The sequence below is a fragment of the Eptesicus fuscus genome, chromosome 7 (genome assembly GCF_027574615.1).
Source record: "Eptesicus fuscus isolate TK198812 chromosome 7, DD_ASM_mEF_20220401, whole genome shotgun sequence".
NCBI lineage: Eukaryota > Metazoa > Chordata > Mammalia > Chiroptera > Vespertilionidae > Eptesicus > Eptesicus fuscus.
The window spans coordinates 6,520,076-6,541,377 of record NC_072479.1 but is presented as its reverse complement, the minus strand read 5'-3'; the positions used below and the strand labels follow the sequence as shown (position 1 = coordinate 6,541,377).

Below are 21,302 nucleotides of genomic sequence, written 5' to 3'. Positions count from 1 at the left end.
GGCAATTAAAGTTCTACTTTAGAAAAGTAAATTATGTGTTACATAGAAAAGTAAATTATGTGTGTGTCTACATTAGATAATTGTTTTAAATTTTGTGAATTTCTCCTTAATTATTTTAAATCTAGGTAAGTTTTAAATACTGTACAAGCACATACAATATTTAAAACTTGCATAGATTTAAAAGAATTAAAAAGAAGTTCGCTTTAAAACTTAAAAACGTATGTACATAAGGCACTCTAATATCTCATTTAAAATCATTACCTCAGAACATTTTAAACTTAACTCTGGAGTAAGTATTTGTATTTAACAAGCATCTGTGTGGAAACAGTCTTTGAGAGCTTTGGTTCTATTGCTTGTAAAATGAGGGAGCTGGGAATGAAGATAATGGGTAAATCAACTCTACAGAGAAAACAAGAATCATCAACTTGCATTACAAAGGGAAAAAAAACCTTTAAATTCATATCAATTTTTAAAAATCCTCTTGAGATCAGATGCCAAAACAGTTGTTTTCCACAATACATTTTAAGAGTGCTAAGTTTTAGGAGTGCTAAGTTTAGGAGGTTCTCTTGTATGCTTTACTTTTTAACACTCTGAATCTTTTGAGTTTCAGTAATTTTGAGGGAAAATCTTTTACCTCTGTAACATGAGAATTATTACATTGAGATTTTTCCTTCTCTTCCTTAAAAGTATGTCTTTAGTCTCTTTCCATAGCATAGCAATAGTAAGAAAATTTCATTTTTTATAGTCCATGTTGATAAATTTATTGAGCATTTTATGCAAAACTTACTAATTATTTTATACACAATATCTCATTTCATCTTTAAAATTAACCTGTGATATCTTCAGTCCCACAGATGAGAAAAATAAGATGCATAAAAGTCTATTTACTTGACCGTGGTCCCACCATACATTGTAGAATTAGCATTTGAACCCAGCTTTACCCAATTCCCAAGCCTGTTCTGGTGTGCATTTTACTTCTGAATATGCCCTTCTACTTAAATAGACAACACTTTAAAGGAAGTCTTAATCTTTTCTATAAGAAGAACTTCCCAGATGTGGACACATAAATACATACCTTGTAGTAAAGTTTCATTTGTCCTATTTTAGTTTACCATGATATTAAGCTTGTACTTAACTACACCACAAATAATCAATTGTTTTCTTTGGGGGATATAAAATCCATCCTTGAACTAACTACAGTAAAAATAATTTTTTAACAGCTGCTAAATATGTCCAGGGAACTGAGTGACTTAAAGAAAAATCTGAAGGAGGCCACTGCAGCCATTGCAGCTGACCCTCTTTATATAGAGGGTGTGTGGTCTGAACCAACCTTCACGTCTACTGAAGCAGCCATCCAGTCCATGCTGGACTGCCTGAAGAACAATGAACTTGGCAAGGCTTTACATCAAATCAGGGAATGCAGGTAATTCTATTTCCTTTAGATATGGTTAAAGGAAATGCATGCCTAATAATTACTTTGTCATGGTTGGTAACTAGATCACTACAGAAGGAGTATCTGGATAGTTTATATACCTTCTTCTCAGATTTCTGCTGTTACCATGGCAGAAACATCAGATTTCAGAATTTATATGTTAAAAGTATTGTTGTTGCTTCTGGTCTTTTGTCATCCCTAAAATGTTGACGCACTTCAAAGTAGACACCAATAAGAGATCCAAAATGGCAGTGGCATAGGATGATGCTGAAATCACCCACTTCCACAAGCACACTAAAATATACACCTATAGAGAGAGCAGTCATTCCTGAGAGACAGCTGAAGACTGATTGAACAGCTTTTGAACACATATGAGAGAAAGACAAAATAGAGAAGGCTAGGGGAGCTCTATGGCATCTGTAGGAAATCTCCAAGAGCAGAGGTGCTGGTGAGCACCATTGTCTATGTCCTCCTCCACCTCCATAGGGCAGATGGAAGCTGTCAGGGTGCTTTGATCTGCTTGTGAGATTACAGCAATGTGTGCCCAGCCCTCTGCCCAGAGTCTATTTCAGCTCTGAACAACAGGAGCAAGCAGGAACCACAGGGCATCACGACACATTCCTGGCCTCCCTGCCTGGATCCAATCTAGTCTAACAGGCTAACACCCCAATAAATATCTGCCCAGTTCCAACCAGCCTGCTAAAACTACCAGGTACACAACCAACACAGAGGTTTCTTCTACACAAGGCAACTTTCTGTACAAGAAATGAGAGAGAGCTCATAGGGAGCAGGTTAGGGAACCACAGGAGCTCTCCGGGAACTATAGGAATTTCTCCAGGGTTGGAGGTGCCTGTGAGCACTACTATACACACCTGGTCTGCCTGCCTGCAGATGCTTCAGCTTGGTAGCCCAATGCCATAGGCACCAGCTCAACTCCAACTGGCCTTCCAAATTAACCCAGCACACAAACAGTCTACACATAGGTCACTTCTACACAAAGCCACTTTTTCAAGAATGGGAGAGATAGATATTTTGTCAAATTTATACAAATAACATAGAAAGTCAAACAAAATGAAAAAATAAAAACAGAAGAATACCTCTCAAATGAAGGAATAAGAAAAAACCCTAGGGAGTTGGAGATAAGTCATTTGCTTGATAAAGAATTCAAAGATATAGTTCTAAGGATGCTCACCAAACTTCAGAGTGGGATATAGGAACTTAAAACTACAACAAAGAGAAAGTATAATAAAGGGCCAAAGAGAGATGAAAAATACAATAATTGAAGTGATAAATACACTAGAAGGAATCAACAGCAGATTAACATACAGAAGAATGTATCAGTGACCCAGAACACAGACTAGTGGAAATTAATCAGAACAGAGAAAATAAAACATAATTTTTTAAAGTGTAGATAATTTAAAGAGCCTCTGAGACAAAATCAAGCTCACAAACATTCACATTATAGGCATTCTAGAAGGAGAAGAGAAAGGAACAAAAACATTATTTGAAGAAATAATGGCTGAAAACTTTTCTAATTTGGGAAAAGAAACAGCCATTCAGATCCAGGAATCACAGAAATTTCCAAACAAGATGAATGCAAAAAGGCCCACACCAAGATATATGGTAATTAGAATGGCAAAAGTTAAAAATAAAGAGATACTCTTGAAGGAAGCAAGAGAAACACAAGTTATAAACAAAGGAAGCCCCACAAGACTATCAACTAATTTTGCAGCAGCAACTTTATGGGCCAGAAGGGAGTGGCAGGACATCTTCTAAAGTGCTGAAATAAAGGAACCTACAACCTAGATTAATATACCCAGCAAGGTTATCATTCAGAATTGAAGGAGAGATAAAAACAAGCAAAAAGTAAAGGAGTTCACCACCATTAAATTGTTCTTACAATAAATGTTAAAGATCTTTAAGAAGAAAAGGGAAAGCAATAATCACAATTAGAATATATAATGAAAAAATTTCACTGGTAAAGCCAAATATTAAATAAACACAGCAAATCAGACATTTAAAAAGCTAACATAAAGGTCAAAAGACAAAAATACCAACTCAACTCAAAATACAATTAGTTAGGAGATTCAAAAAACAAAAAGATATAAAGTACGACATCAAAAACAGAAAGTGTGAGAGGCAAGTCCAAGATGTTGGTGTTGGAAGACACTGATTTAGCCCCCTCCCAATAACACATTGAATGTATACCTATATTTAGAGCAGTTCCTCTTGAGAGACATCTGAAGGCCAACTGAACAGCTTCTACATAACAACCAAGAGAGATACCATATAGAGAAGACTGGGACCTCCAGAGCTCTGTAGGAGCTGAGGGAACTCTCCAGGACCAGAGGATGGGGGAGCACCATGGGTTACATCTCCCTTGCACTTGAAGAGTGCATCTCAGCTCTGTCCAGGTTCTCTAGCCAATCTACAAACCTACTATAACACATCCACAGCCACCCTCTCATAGTTAGAGATAGCAGGATACCATAGCATGAACTCACAGGGTCCTCCACCCAGAGATTGATCCAGCAGATCTAGCAAAGTGCTGCAATACCTATATGCAGGGCTGTACCATACAGAGAAAGTACACAGATACTGGAGCACTGCTGCACGCAGGCCTACCCCACCCAGAAAGGCTATGAAAATAGTAAGGTGCTGCCATGTGAGTGCATAGGGATGCCCTATCCAGAGAAATTGTGAAACCAGTGGGGTGATGCAATGTGTGCACTCAGGACAGTCCCACCCAGATCCAGCCCATGCAAAGACAGTTAAGGCAACAGGACCACTTGTCTACACATCTGGAAACCCCACCCAAATCAGAAGGGCAAGGAAGCACACACACATATGGCTTCCCCAACTACATTGTGGCCATGGACAGGCAGAATAATACAGAGCTAATTCACATGCCTGTACACCAAGCACTTCCACTCAGAACGCACTTTTTCTGGCCAATTGGCACACCATAAACGATTTGTGTGCAACTAGACTACAACCAGCCTGCCAAAATTATCCAACACAGAGCCTTCACCAGAGCCACTTCTTCAAGATTGGGAGAGAGAGCTATTTTGTAACTCATAGGAACAAACACAGAAAGTCACACAAAATAGAGAGACAGAAGACTATGCCCCAGTTGAAGGAACACAAAACCACAGAGGAAAAAAATCTAATAAAATGAAGATAAGTAATTTGCCTGATAAAGAGTTCAAAGAAACAATCATAAGAATATTCAAAGAACAAGAGTAGGCCCTGGTTGGGTAGCTCAGTTGGCTGAAGCATTGTCCTGTACACCAAAAGTTTGCAGGTTTGATTCCCAATCAGGGCACATATCTAGGTTGTGAGTTTGATCCCCGATCAGGGTGCATAAGGGAGGCAACTGATTAATGTTTATCTTTCACATTTCTCTCTCTCTTTTTCTCTTTTCTCTCTCTCTCTCTCTCTCTCTCTCTCTCTCTCTCTCTCTCAAGTCAATAAACATATCCTTGGGTGAGGATTTAAAAAAAAAAATGAGAGTAGAAAAGAGGAATTAAGAGAGAACTTCACCAAAGAGTTAGAAAATACAAAAAAGTATAAATAAGAGATGAAGAATACATAACTAAAATAAAAAATATATTGCTAGAAATCAACAGATTAGTTGATTACCTGTATACAGAATAGTGAATATCATCCAATCAGAACAGCAAAATTTTTTCTTATTTAAAAACTAGGGGCCCAGCACGTAAAATTGCATGAGACCCGGGATCCCGCTGGTGCCGCGTGAGACTGCCCTGAGTCCCAGAGTCCCACCCTGCGGGGCTGGCGCCACGCGTAACTTCCCCGAGACCCACCCCATGGCCGGCGCCACGGGACTCCCTCGATGCACCTCCTGGTCAAGTCCCCGCTGGCGCTGCAGGAGGCAGGACCCAGAAAGAGTCCCACCGCCACTGCCACCGCCACCACCGCTGCCTCAGAAGGCAGGACCCAGAAACCAGCCCACTACCCTGGCGGGACCTAGAAACCCACCCATGCCTCCAGTCAAGTCCTCCAGAGTCAAGTCCCCACCCACTTGCACGCCCCTTGCCACGCACGCAGTCTCCTGCTGATCGGTCATTACGGCGTGAGGGCATCACGACCACAGGCTTTTTATATATAGAAATAAGAATGGGACCTAGCCGGTTTGGCTCAGTGGATAGAGTATCAGCCTGCAGACCAAAGGGTCCTGGGTTCGATTCCAGTCAAGGGCACATACCTCGGTTGCAGGGTCCTCCTTAGCCTGGGCCCTGGTCAGGGTTCATGCAGGAGACAACCAATCAATGTGTCTCTCTCACATCTATGTTTCTCCAAGAAGAGGACATAATAATCATAAATATCTACACACCCAATAAAATAGCACCTAAAAATATAAAGCAAACATTAATGGACATAAAGGGAGAAATTCTCAGTTATATAATAACTAGAGGCCCAGTGCATGAAATTCTTGCACTTGGGGATGGCAGGGGGGGAGTCCCTCAGTCCAGCCTGAGCCCTCTCACAGTCTGAGAGCCCTTGGGGGATGTCTGACTGACAACTTAGGCCTGTTCCCTGGGGGAAGCGGGCCTAAGCTGTCAGTCGGACATCTTTAGCACTGCCGTGGAGGCGAGAAAGGCTCCCGCCACTGCCGCTGTGCTCGCCAGCTGTGAGCCCGGCTTCTGGTTGAGTGGCACTCCCTGCTGAGGGAGCACACTGACCACCAGGGGGCAGCTCCTGCATTGAGTGTCTGTCCCCTGGTGGTCAGTGTGTCATAGCGACTGGTCATTCCACCATTGGGCCGAAACCAGCTTTCCAATATCCCCCGAGGGGTCCCAGATTGCGAGAGAGCACAGGCCAGACTGAGGGACCCCACAGGTGCACGATCAGGGCCAGGGAGGGACGCAGAAGGTGGGCCAGCTGGGGAGGGACCATGGGAGGGCTCCAGGGCATGTCTGGCCTGTCTTGCTCATTCACAATTGGCCGGACCCCAGCAGCAAGCTAACCTACTCGTTGGAGCATCTGCCCCCTGGTGGTCAGTACACATCATAGCGACTGGTCGACCAGTCGACTGTCTGCCCCCTGTTGGTCAGTGCGCATCATAGCAAGCAGTTGAACGGCCTTAGCATATCATTAGCATATTATGCCTTGATTGGTTGAACCGATGACCAGACGACCAGACCCTTAGCATATTAGGCTTTTATGATATAGGATAGTAGGGGATTTTAACACCCCACTCACATCAATGCCTAGATCATCCAGAAAGAAAATTAATAAGGAAGTGATGGCTTTAAATGTCAAATTACACCAGATATACTTAATAGACATTTATAAAATACTAGAGGCCCGGTGCATGAAATTCGTGCACTGGGGGTTGGGGGGGTCCCTCAGCCCGGCCTGTACCCTCTCACAGTTTGGGACCCCTCAGGGGGTGTAGCAGTGCACCAAGCAGCAGGTGGCCAGGGAGGAGCCCGAATCAGGGCCAGGCACCACGCTGCTCGCGCTCATCCCGGCCCACTGCACCTGCTGCCACTGTTCGATAGTGCTGCCTCAGAGTCGGAAGGCTCCTGCTGTGGCAGCTGTGCTCGCCAGCCATGATCCTGGCTTCTGGCTGAGTAGCGCTCCCCCTGTGGGAGTGCACTGACCACCAGGGGACAGCTCCTGCATTGAGCATCTGTTCCCTGGTGGTCAGTGTGCATCATAGCAACCGGTTGTTCTGGTAGTTCCGCCGTAATGGTTGCTTAGCCTTTTATTATATAGATTACATCAAAACACTTCAGTATACACCTTATTGCAAGTACACAACAAAACATTATCCCAAAGCAAGTCTCAATAAATTCAAAAAGATTGAAATTATATCAAACATATTTTCCAACCATATTGGCATGAAACTAGGAAACTGGAAAGAATAAAAATACATGGAGATTAATCAACAGGTAACTAAACAACCAGTGGATCAAAGAAGATATCAAACAGGAAATGAAAAACTGCATTGAGACAAATGAAAGTAAAAACACAGATTTTCCATATCTATGATACACAGCAGAAACAATTCTAAGGAAGAAGTTCATAGATATACAGGACAACCTCAAGAAACAAGAAAAATCCCAAATAAACCATCTAACTATATACTTAAAGGAACTAGAAAAAAGAAAAGCAAACAAAACCCAAAGTAAACAGAAGGAAAGAGATAATAAAGATTAGAGTGAAAATAAAGGAAATAGAAATTTTAAAAACAATAAAAAAGTAAATGAAACTAAATGCTGGTTCTTTGAAAGGATAAATAGAATTGACAAGCCCCTAGGCAGCCAGACTCATCAAGAAAGAAAGATAGAGAACTAAAATAAACTCAAAAATGAAAGAAAAGTTAAAAACAATACTACAGAAATACAAGTAATCATTAAAGAATAGTGAGGATAATTATAGGCCAAAAGTTTGACAAGCTATTAAGAAATGGATAAATTTCTGGAAGCATATAACCTTCCAAGACTGGACCAAGAAGTAGAAAATCTAAACAGACCAATTACTAGCAATAAAATCGAAGCATTAATTAAAACACTGCCAACAAATAAAAATCCAAGACCAAATGGTTTGACAGGTGACTCCTACCAAACATTTAAGCAGAATTAATACCTACCCTTATTAAACTATTTCAAAAAATTGAAGAAGGAGCACTTCCAAACTCATTCTATAAAACTAGCATTACCCTGATACCAAAACCAGATAACGATCTTACCAAAAAAAGAAAATTACAGGCCATGTCCTTGATGAACATACATTCAAAATTTCTCAACAGAATTAGCAAACTGGATTCAGCAATATAGTAACAAGATTATATACCATGACCAACTGAGATTTACCCCAGGGATTCAAGGATGGTTCTAGATCCATAAATCAATCAATATGATACATCACATTAAAAATGAAGGATAAAAATCATATGATCACCTCAGAAAAGTCACTTGACAAAGGTCAACAAACTTTTATAATAGAAACTTTCAACATTGTGAGTATAGAGAGAACATACCTCAAGATAATAAAGGCCTTATATGACACACACACAGCTAATATCATACTCAATGGTGAAAAGCGGAAAGCCTTTCTTCTAAGATCAGGAACAAAACAAGGACACTCACTATTACCACTTCTATTCAACACAGTATTAGAAGTCCTAGCCACAACAATCAGACAAGAAAAAAAATTAAAAGGATAAAAATTGGAAAGGAAGAAGTACAACTCACAATTTGTATATTACATGCTACTATATATAGAAAACCCTAAAGACTCCACCCAAAAATTATCAGAGCTAATAAATAAATTCAGTAATTTGCAGGATACAAAATCAACTTTCAGAAATCTGTTGCATTTCTACACACCAATAATGAATAATCAGAAGTGGAAATTAAGAAAACAGTCTCATTTACAATTGCATTGAAAAATATAACATTTTTAGAAATAAATTTAACCAAAGAGGTGAAAGATCTGATTCCTGAAAAACTATAAAATATTAAAGAATTCAAAGAGGCTACAAATAAATGAAGGATATGCCATGCTCATGGATTGGAATGATTAATATTATTAAAATATCTTTACTACCAAAATCAATATCCAGATTCAATACAAAAATAGCAATAGGATTTTTCTCAGAACTAGAACAATTAATCCTAAAATTTATATAAAACTATAAAAAAACACAAATGTCCAAAGAAACCTTGAGAAAAAAAAAAAAAGTATGAGGTACTTTCAAACTATACTACAAAACTACAATAATCAAAATAGTATGATACTGGAATAAAACAAATATAGAAATCAGTGTAATAGAGAACCCAGAAATAAACCCATGCTTATATGGTCAATTAATCTATGACAAAGGAGGCAAGAATATACAATGGGATAAGAACAGTATCTTCAATAAGTGATGCTGGGAAAATTGAACAGATACATGAAAAAAAAATGAAATTAGACCACCTTCTTACACCATATGCAAAAATAAATTCAAATGGATTATTAAAGACTTAAATATAAGACCTGAAACCACAAAACTCCTAGAAGAAAACATAGGCAGTAGACTCTCTGACATCAGTCTTAGCAATATCTTCCTAGATATGTCTCCTCGGTATAGAGCAACCAAAGTGAGTGTGTGTGTTGGGGGGGTGGGGGGGGGGGAAGGGAGGGAGGGGACTACATCAAACTACAAATCATGCAAGCGAAGAAAATCATTAACAAAGCAAAAACACAACCTACTAAATGGGAGAAGATATTCACAAATGATACATCCAATAAGGGTTAATATCCAAAATATATAAAGAACACATAAACTTGAGACAAAAACAAACAAACAAACAAAAAAAACAATCTAAAAATGGCCAGAGGACTTGAATAGATATTTCTCCAAAGAGTACATACAGATGGCCAAGAGACATATGAAAAGATGCTCAACATCACTAATCACCAGAGAAATGCAAAATAAAACCACAATGCCATACTACCTCACATCTGTCAGAATGGCTGTCATCAAAAAGTCAACAAACAAGTGTTGGCAAGGATGTGAAGAAAAGGGAACCCTTGTACACTATTGGTGGGACTGCAATTAGTGCAGCCACTATGGAAAACAATTTGGAGGTTCCTCAAATAATTAAAATAGAACTACCATATAGTGCTGGAAAATTAAATTTAATTAAAATAGAACTATCATATGACCCAGTAATTCCAATTCTGGTTATCTATCTGAAGAAATCCAAAACACTAATTCAAAAAGATAGATGCACTCCTATGTTCTTTGCAGCATTATTTATGACTAGAGGCCCAGTGCATGAAATTTGTGCACAGATAGTGTCCTAGGCCTGGCCAGCGATCAGGGCTAATCAGATTCCCCACCTCCTCACCTACCCCTTCCCTTACCACCCACATGCTGCCACTGCGCCATTACACCCTCACCCCACCCCACCCCCGCCTACTCACCTCCCTGCCTCCTCCTTCCCTTGCTCCCTCAGTGCCCCACCATCGCCGCTGGTCACCTGCCATGTTCCACACTGACCCTAGTGGTCAGCACACATCATAGCGAGTGATCAAACTCCAGGTCTCCCCGTCAAACTCCCAAGGGGACACTTTGCATATTAGCCTTTTATATAGAGAGATAGCCAAGATATGGAAGCAATCCAAGCACCCATCAATCAATGAGTGGATAAAAAAATGGTGGTACATAGATACAATAGAATATTACTTGACCATAAAAAATGAAAGAAGTCAGAGAGTAAAACAAACACCATATGTGGGGGAAAAAACAAAAACAAATGGATAAACAAAACAGACCCATAGATAAAGATAACAAACTGATGGTTGCCAAGGAGGAAGGGTATGGGGAATGGTTGAAATAAAGTATATATATTTTTTTAAATTTAAGTATATACCCCAACATAATTTTGAAATCTAATATTTGAATGTATCCTTTTGGGTGTTTTACCCCTACATTTTGATAGCATATTCACATATTCATTGGAATCATGACATAGCAAATAAATGTTTTTAAATTATCAGATTCCAAGCTTTTACTTTAGATATTTTTATCAAAGCCAATAATATTTAATATTATAAATTTATGGTGATGGTTTCAGAACTCTGAATATAGTAAAGCCACTGAATTGTATACTTTAGATTTGTGAATTGTATCATGTGTGAATTTTATCTCAATAAAGCTTTTTTATAAGTAAAATATTATTATACTGACACAGACTCATAATTTCTCCTCTTTGTGACTAATAGTGCCTATAATCTGTGCTCTTCTTTTTTTGAATGCAGAAGTCTGTGGCCCAATGACATCTTTGGAAGCAGTTCTGATGATGAGGTCCAGACACTACTGAATATATATTTCCGTCATCAAACTCTAGGACAAACAGGTACTTATGCTTTGGTGGGGTCTAACCAGAGCCTGACTGAAATCTGCACCAAGCTGATGGAGCTGAACATGGAGATTCGAGACATGATTCGCAGGGCCCAGAGTTACCGAGTCCTCACTGCTTTTCTTCCAGACTCCAGTGTTTCTGGCACTAGTCTCTGACTGGAGCCCCCTGTCACCCCTGGGTTCCAAGATGGGTGTGCTGCCATGCTGGGGTAACATCACTCGGTATCTTCTCAGTCTTCAGAAGGCTTGGTCGGACTGTTCTCCCTCTTGTTACCTGTTGGACTTTTTCTAAAGGGGATGACAGAACTTCCAACATATAGCAATACTAAGAACCAAGTTAACAAAACATTTGAGGACAGACTCCATTTGCCATGCTATGTAGCACAAATGTGTTATTTTACTGAGCAAATGCAACTCACTACTGAAGAAGTGACTTCTATTGCATACCAAAGCCGACTACCTTGAACAATAACCTTTCTTTCTAGAAACTACTTTAGATTGGCAAAAGTGCAATGTTCCTCCACTAAAAAATATATATATATATATATTATAAAACTTGTACATTCTTTCCCTTTATTTTTCCTTTCCCTTCTTTCTTTCCTTTTTTTTTTTTTTTTTTTTTTTTTGTGAACTGAGGATGGGACAGGCAGAATGAAGCTGGCCATTGAAAACTAAAAGACGGTCAAAAGCTGACAGCCTGTATATGTGAAAAGGGAATTGTAAATGGACAATTACTGTACACTGTAATTTGAATATAATTACTATACCTAAAAGAGCTGCTATGAAGTACCTTTCTTATGTTGCTAGGCTACTGTTTCTTAAAACCCTGGATCTCTTTGCAGGGGTCTGTGATTAGAACCTTATTACCAAAAATTGTCCAGATAAACCTTTTTTTATGGATCTTGGCTGCTTTTTACTAAAAGTTGCTTTTATGAACATATTTATACTACAGAAGGATGAGTGTTAATTTTAACCAACTTTGCCATTTTGTAGAAGAGAGTTAAAGTCATTCACATGATAAATCCCAAGTCTTTTCACCTGTCATGCATGCATATTTTAATATCCATTTGGATAGCCAGAAATAGAATTATAAAGGTAAAATATGAGTTATCACTTTGTTCCTTAAGAAATGTCATACTTTATATTTGTAATATTTATCTAAAGGGCCGTTCTTAAGTTTCTTCCCTAAACTTAATGCTGTCAAGTGTTAGATATGTGCATGTAAACCTGTTGCACATCAGAAACATATTCAAAGTTTATCTATGTAACTTATTTGCTCTATAAATACATTTAAAGTTTTTGTGATGTAATCTTGGTTGGTATTCTGTTCAGAACTGCCTTTAGACTAAAAATATAGAAAATACAAAACACATATTGACCATGAACTTTATTTCTGATTAATGAAAATTTTTGCCTTTAGCACACTTTACAGTTTTAGATGTGGGTTGCCACAGTGGTAGCCCCAAGGGGCACCATTTATGTGTTTCATAAATGGCAGCCATTGGGATTGTTCAGCAAACACAGTGGCCTTGTGAAGCAGGGGGTATTTATGACCTCTTTGGAAATGGACACAAAACAGAGACTGACGTTCAACCAGCTCTCTCTGTAATCAATAAAAGAGAGAAATCAGAAGAGAGTTCCATTTGTCTACAGCCTATCATTCATTAGGTTGTCACGTTTAAAATTTTTAAACAGACTCTATAATGAACAGGAAAAAGTAGTAGGAGTTTTAATTCTGTCACTAATACCCATCTATTTTCCACCACACTTGTAATACATAATGATCTAATTTCTACTGTCTTCCTATTCATATTTATTAGACTAACAAACATCCCCTGCTTCCCTTACAACTGAGGGATAAATAGCAATTTTCTAGAAATATCCTGCTGCAGGGAGTCTAACCCAGGATTTTGTTGTTGTTGTTGTTACCAAAGGTACAACTATTAGCATATCCTGCTGATTTATTTTTTCAATATATCTGAAAGATTATTTACCACAATTTGCAGAAAACAACTGAATCATATTCTTTCTGAAAAATATTTCATAAAAGAGGTTTCTGTGGATATCTACACTATCCAACTCTCAGAGTTCTGTTGGGACCCACAATAGAAAGGATTGACTAGTCATGACTGAATTTTCCACCATGCCCTCTTACTCAGCAAAGAACCCCATGAGGGTTACTCTTTTAGTAAGAGAATTCCAATTGTACATTATAATCTAATCATAAAAGTAAAGGGGATTTTTTCTTTTTTCTTCATTTTATAAAAGACAATGAGGTGACATCATGGGAGTGAGGAGACTCCTTTGTTTCTCCCCTTAAATTTGTAAGTCAGACATCCAAAACTGAATGAAGGATCCCCTGCTCAATGCACAAATACACTGAGAGATCCACACATCAAAACATCTGAAAATGGGGAGGACAGGGGTGGTGGCCTCAGATGCACTTAGGGGCCCATTGTGGCTCCGGTGAGCGAGTAGCAGTGAAGAAATTAGTCTTCAGCCTTCATACTATGGCCTGGATTATAAGAGGGAAGAAGTAGTGGTCCTCTAAGAAATGGCATCTCTCTCCCCGTTTCCCATCATGGCAGACCCTGGTAGAGGTAGTGGAGATGCCTCCAAAAACACAGTAGAACCAGAGAACATTAGTAAAAAGGAAATAGTGCTAGGAGCTTGCAAAACTACTTCTCCATCACCTGTCACATTCCTCCATCACAGTGGTGGTGCCCTGGAACCAAGGTGAGCCAGTAATGGAAGGGACACCCAACATTCAAGTGAGTAGGTGGCACTTTCCTTAACTAAAGTGACGCTGCACCACTATGATCCCAGAGGCATAACTACTGCAGCTAAGATAAACCAAAATCATATAACACCATCTACTGGAAAACAAAAGAAAGTACCCTACCCATTATCCTGCTGAATTGTTGAGAGCAAAACAGTATCTAAACAAAACAATACAACAAAACAACAACAACAAAAAGAACCTCACTTGTGCAGGCAAAGAAACAACCCATCAAATAACATAAACAATCAAGTTAACCTGAAAGCAGAGGAAAAATAAAAAGTCTCCAGAAATGAACCATGAAGTCATGGAAAACAATCAGTAAGACAAACTACATAAGTGAACCAAACAAATTCTGGAGCTGAAGAACTCATTAATGAGATGAAGAATGCATTAAAGAGCAATGGAAATAGAGCAGACCACCTGGAAGATAGAATTAGTGGGCTTGAAGATAGAAACCTAGAAATTATTCAAGTGGAAAAACAAAGGAACTAAGAGTTTTAAAAAATCAAAGAAGTCTACAGGAATGATCTGACTTTATTAAAAAGAACAACATCAAGATAATGGGTATATGAGAAAGAGAAGATTGATAATTTCCCAGGCTTATAGGAAGAACTAGACTTTAGAATAAAGGAACCTAAGACAACACAAAGTTATATTGACACAAAAACATCTTCCCCAAAACACATTTTATTCAAACTGTAAAAAATTAATGACAAAGAATTCTAAAGGCAGCCATGGGTGGAGGGTTGTCCCCTACAGAGGAAACCCATTAAATTGTCCTCAGATTTCTTACTAGAAACATTATAAGACAGGAAATAGTAGAAGGAAATATTCCAAATAATATATTCAGCAAAGTTGAACTTCAGATATGAAGAAGAAATAAAGGCTCTACCAGACAAACAAAAGCTGACAGAATTTACCACCAGAAGACCTGCATTAAAAGAAATAGTAAAAGGAGTTCTAACAGCATCAAAAAGTCAAAAATATACAAATCTTTGAATAAGATGACTAGCATACAGAAGCAGGAACTTCAAACTACTTCAAAACAGAATATTAAACTTAATTATAACAAGAGGGAAATAAAGCATTAAAAATAACTATGACTACTGAAAATTGGTAATAAATGTACAACATGAATGGAAATAATTTGTGACAACAAAAACAAGGAAAGGAAGAAAATGACTCAACTTCTACAGATGGGGAAGATAAGATACAATGAGAAAAATGATTATTCTATGTATGAAACGTTATTTTACATAAACTTAATAGCTACCACAAAACAAAAATACAGAGCTGAGATAAGGAACATTTAAAAAGTAAAGAAATGGGGAAAATCATAGAAAACCACCAAACTAATGGGTATATAATTAGAAATTTTAAAAAAATATAAAATGGCTGCAGTAAATCCTCATCCTATATAATAAAAGCCTAATATGCTAAGTGTCCAGTTGTCCGGTGACTGGTCGATTGTTCAACCAATCAAAGCGTAATATGTTAATGATATGCTAAGGCTGCTCAACCACTTGCTATAACATGCACTGACCATCAGGGGGCAGTCGACTGGTCAACCACTCGCTATGATGTTCATTGACCACCAAGGCAGATGCTCCGACCCGTAGATTAGCTTGCTGCTGAGGTCCAGCTGATCAGGACTGAGCTAGACAGGCCGGACACACCCTGGAGCCCTCCTGTGGTCTCTCCCCAGCCCAAATGTGCATGAGTGGGGTCCCTCAGCTTAGCCTGCATCCTCTAGCAATCCGGGACCCCTCAGGGGATATCAGAGAGCCAGTTTCAGCCCAATCCCGCAGGCCACTTCCCTTGGGAGGGTGCCAGACGCAGGGCTCATGGCTGGTGAGTACTGTTGTGGCAGCGCGAGCCTTTCCCTATTAGGACTGATTGGGCATGAACCCGCAGCAGGCACAGTGGGGCCGGGATGAGAGGGAGAGGCAGGTAGGAGCTGCAGGCAGCATTGGACTGCGGGTTTCAGCCGATCCCTGCAGGCCACCCAGAGGGGCCCTACCCATGCATGAATTCATGCACCGGGTCTCTAGTAAATCAATAATTACCTTAAATGTAAATAGAGTAAACTCACATATCAAAAGGCACACAGTAGCAATATGGATTAAAAAACAAGACCTAACCATATGTTGCCTGAAGGAGAATCGTCTCAGACCAAAGATAGGCTCAAAGTGAATGGGTGAAAAGATGATACTCACAGCAAATGACATCCAGAGACCACATCCCACCACAGAAATTCACAGGACCCAGGGTAGCAGCTGGCCTTGGTGTACCCTGAGACTTTTGCTGAGTGACCTCAGACCCAGCACTGGCACCAAGTTTGAATCTCTATCAACCTGATGAATACTACTCACCCCTATTTGGTGATTCAATGAGAACCTATCTCACACAACTTGAGAACACTACCAGAAGTTCTTTCAGTGACTGAGCCTAACAGGCAGCCAGCAGAGGCAAATTTCAGGGTGCCTTGGGCCTTTTATTGACCTGCTACCAGGCTCGATGCTGATGGAAGCTAACCTTGGTGTGCAGGTTGGCCCAGGAAGCCCAGGGCCAGTCACAGGCAGAACCTGACATGATCTGCACTGGAGTCCTTCCCAAAAGGCCCCAGAACTAACACACGTAGTGGCAGGCTTCAAACTACATCAGAGCCCAACCTAATTAGCTCCACAAGGAACGCACTCATAAAGGGAATCTGCTTTGTAGAGTGGCCCCCCTCATAGAAGCTCATGCACTGTTGTCAAGGTCAATCCTCACAGTGAGCCAACCTGAGGGCCAACCTGACCCACAAATGGGCCAACAGAAATCATGACTAAACTTCAACAGGAGGGCTCACATAAACCACACAAGGGGCATTCCTGGAACACCTATCTCAGATAATCAGAGAGAATGCACCACTGAGCCCTACAGGTCACCTACTACATAAAGGCACCCTATCAATAATGGGAGACATAGCAGAACCACCTAACTAATACACAGAAACAAATACAGAGAGGAGCCACAAGAAGGGAGACACAAAAAAATTGCTTCAAATGAAAGAACAGGAGCAATCCTCAGAAAAATAACTAAATGAAATGGAGGCAAGCAATGTACCAGATATACAGTTCAAAAAATGTTTATAAAAATGCTCAAGGAACTTAGAACTTCAACAAGTAAGAAGCAAGCATAGCAAAGGACATAGAAACAAAAAAAAAATTTAAAATAAGAATTCAATATTTGAAATGAGTCATACACTAGAAGGAAATAACAGCAGAATGGATGAAGCATAAAATCAAATCACCAATTTAGAAGACAAGGTAGCAGAAAACAAGCAATCAGACCAGCAAAAAGAATTTTAAAATGAGGATAGTTTAAGGAACCCCTGAGACAACATCATGCATAACAACATCTACATCAGAGGGGGTCCCAGAAGGAGAAGACAGCAAGGATTGAGAAAGTATTTGAAGAAAGAAATGACTAAAAACTTCCCTAACCTGGTAAAGAAAAAAGACACACAAGTCTAGGAAACACAGAATCCTAAATAAGATGAAACCAGAGGACCATACTAGGACACTTCATAATTAAAATGCAAAAGGTTAGAGACAAAGAGAGAATCTTAAAAGCAGTTTGTTACTCACAAGGGAGCTCCCATTAGACTGTCAGCTGATTTTTCAACAGATAATTTTCAGGCCAGCAGGATTGGCATGAAACATTCAAAGTGATGAAAAGCAAGGACCTACAGCCAAGACTACCCAGCAAGGCTAGCATTTTAAATTGAAGGAGATCAAAATGGCTTTTTCCCCCCTTCCTCTATATAAAGCAAAGAGGAGGGGAGTAGTTCTCTTATATATACTGTGAGTTCTTAGTTGAGTTCCTGGAGGTTTTCCTACTCCTGTTACGCTGGATCCCATGGATATTTCTGCTCCTGAGTCTCTGCTCCTCCTGTTAAAATACTGTATACTAGAGACCTGGTGCACAAAATTTGTGCACTCAGTGGGGGGGTCCCTCAGCCTGACCTGCACCCTCTCGCAGTCGAGGAGCCATGGGGATGTCAGACTGACAGCTTAGGCCCACATACAGATCCCATAGGAGTCAGACATCCTTAACGCTGCCATGGAGGTGGGAGAGGCTCCCGCCACCGCAGCTGCACTCGCCAGCCGTGAGCCCAGCTTCTGGATGAGCGGCGCTCCTCCTGTGGGAGCACACTGATGACCAGGGGCAGCTCCTGCATTGAGCGTCTGCCCCCTGGTGGTCAATGTGCGTCATAGCGACCAGTCGTTCTGGTGTTCAGTCGATTTGTATATTAGCTTTTTATTATATAAGATTCTTATAAAAAGATGCTCAACTGAGGAAAACCAAGATGGTGGGGTAGGTAAATGCTGGTACTCGCTGCCTCCCACAAGCACAGCAAAATTACAACTAAAATACAGAACAACCAGTATTCAGAACCATCTGAAATCTGGCAGAATGGAAGGCCTACAACTAGAGAAGAAAAGAAGAAAGCACATTGAAACTGGTAGGAGGGGCAGAGGCACAGAACAGGCTGAACTGATACCCACATGTGGCATTTTTTATAATTAGAAAGAATATCTCCAAGGCTTCCTGTGAGAGGCAGGGGGTCCCAGTCCCAGACCAGGGTTCCAGAGCTGGAAAGAGAAATTTTGGGCTGCAAAAACCATCAGGGGTGGTGGTAGAGTGGCACAGAGGCTGCTGGAGTCCCAGGTGTTCCTCTTAAAGGGCCCACACACAAACTTACACAGTCCTGCTTCCCCTGAGCTCCAACACCCAGTGGCAGCTTTGAGGAAATCCAGGGACATATGAGGAGGAACTGGACTGTCTGGCATCAGGACAGGAACTCGGGGACAGGTTTCTCCCAGACAGGGGTGCTTATGGGGTCATTGTTCCTGTGCTAGGACCTCCCCCATGGCAAAGCTGACTGGCAGCTATATCTGAGTTTCCATTAGTGTGGCCCACACTGTTTCCTCTGCCTTATGGTTACCTGAGACACCACATTATCCAATTTTCAGTCCCACCTCCAAGCTGTTTGCAGTGGCTTTTCCATACGAATGGCTTGTCCTGGCTCAGGCTTCAGACATTGCTAAAATCTCTTAAATAAGCAGCAGCTGGAGTCAGCATGCCCCAGCCCTATCAATAAAAGGCCCAAGACCCTGCACTAGCACCAGCCTGCCTTGATTCACAGCTGGGCCTCCCCAGGTACTTCCTAGCCTAATATAAGTAGCAGCCATCTGCAGATCTCTGTAGCTCCTGCTGGTGGCCCTAAGCAGTGGCTGACTTTAAACCTCCTGGGAGGCCCTAGAACCAGTTCACCTAGTGGACAGCTTTAGACCATACCATATTACAACTCTACACATCCACAAGAGACACACTCAAGGGGAAGACTCAGTGAGCATCAAAGCCCCACTGAAGCAAGTCCTGCTCCACAGGGGTGTCTCCTGCATAGCAGCTCTTCCATTGTAGACACTGCTGGTTCTCACAGCCAGTTGCACTAGGGGTCAAGTCCTCCCAGTGATGCCAACAGCAATCAAGACTCAACTACAACAAGACTGTGCACACAGTCCACACAGAGGTACACCTAGAGACAAACACAGAGAAGCAGCTAAAATGCAGAGACAAAGAAACATGTTACAAATGAAAAAAATGGAAGCAAGCAAACTATTGGATACAGAGTTCAAAACAATCATTATAAGGTTACTCAAGGATCTTAATGAGAGCTTCAAGAGACTAAGTGAGACTTTTAAGGATCTTAGTGAAAATGTCAAAGACATGAAAAAGGACCAGTCAGAAATTAAGCATACACTAACTAAAATAAAGAATAATTTACAGGGATTGAACAGTAGAGTAGAGGATTCTGAGAATCAAATAAATAATTCAAAATATGAGGAAGCAACAAGTTAACCACCTATATATAATTCAACAAAGAAATCCCTGCTCAACACAGACACATGCCTGAGAGAACCAAGCATTGAAATATCAAAAGGTGGGCAACCAGGAATAAACCAGGATATGAGAAGGGAGGAGAGTGCAGATGGCCTGCAGATGCAGCCCTTAAGCTGGGAGCTCCTAGCTTGAACTGAAGAGGGGAGGAAGCCCAGGGTAGCAGGCACTTCCTTTAGCCAGGAGGAACAAAGAGCTGCAGGGGGTGGCAGCCCAGAAGGGCAAGCTGTGAGTGGAGTGAAAACAAAGGAAAAATTAAAGAATGGGATTAAATTGAACTGAAAAGTTTTTGCATAGCAAAGAAAATGATCAACCTACTAAATGAATGAAGGAAGATATTCACCAATGACACATCTAACTATGGGTTAATATTCAAAATTATTTAAAACTCATACAACTCAACAGCAAAAACACTAACAATCCAATTTTCAAAATAGGCTGAAAACCTGAATAGACACATCTCCAAAGAGGACATATAGATGGCCAATAAATATATGAAAAGATGTTCAACATCACTAATCATCAGAAAAATGCAAATTAAAACCAAAATATCTCCTCACACTTGTCAGAATTGCATCATCAATAAATCAACAAACTGCAAGTGTTGGTGGGATTCCAGATTGGTGCAGCCACTATAGAAAACAGCATGTAGGGTCCTTTAAAAATTTAAAAATAGAACTTCCTTATGATCCACTGATTCCCCTTCTGTGTATATTTCCCAAAAAAACACAAAACAAAAATTTGAAACAATATATATACCTTTTTTTAAATAAAAATTTTATTGTTGAAAGTATTACATATGTCTCTTATTTTCCCCTATTGCCCTCTCCAACATTCCTTCACATCCCCGCCCCCGGAAGCCCTTACCACCCTACTGTCTGTGTCCATAGGTAATGTATATACGCACATGTTCATTGCAGTGTTATTTACAATACTTAAGATGTAGAAGCAACACAAGTGCCCCAACAATAGATGAGTGGATAAACAAGTAATGGTACATATATACAATGGAATATTACTTGGCCATAAAAAATGAAATCTTCCTACTTGCAACAGCATGAGTGAGCCTAGAGGTTATTCACTATGTAAAATAAGTCAATCAGAGAAAAGCAAAAACCATATAATTTCACTTATATGTAGAACCTTAAAAAAAAAAGCAAAGTAAAGGCACAAATAAAATTGAAACAGATTCATAGATACAGAGGAGAAACTGATGGTTGTCAGTGGGGAGCAGGATTGGAGGACTGAGTGAA

General features: G+C 40.1%; 1 protein-coding gene across 2 annotated transcripts in view; it reads left to right on the top strand.

Annotated features, from left to right (window-relative positions):
• The window catches only part of FRY (FRY microtubule binding protein), a 407,062-nt gene extending 395,227 nt beyond the window's left edge, over positions 1–11,835 (top strand). For both annotated transcript variants that reach the window (XM_054718725.1, XM_054718726.1), the window contains 2 exons: positions 1,221–1,423; positions 11,216–11,835. In XM_054718725.1, the coding sequence (XP_054574700.1) occupies positions 1,221–1,423; positions 11,216–11,474 (462 nt within the window). In that variant the 3' untranslated portion in view covers positions 11,475–11,835. The remainder of the gene's footprint in view (positions 1–1,220; positions 1,424–11,215) is intronic.
• Positions 11,836–21,302: the final 9,467 nt, after the last annotated feature.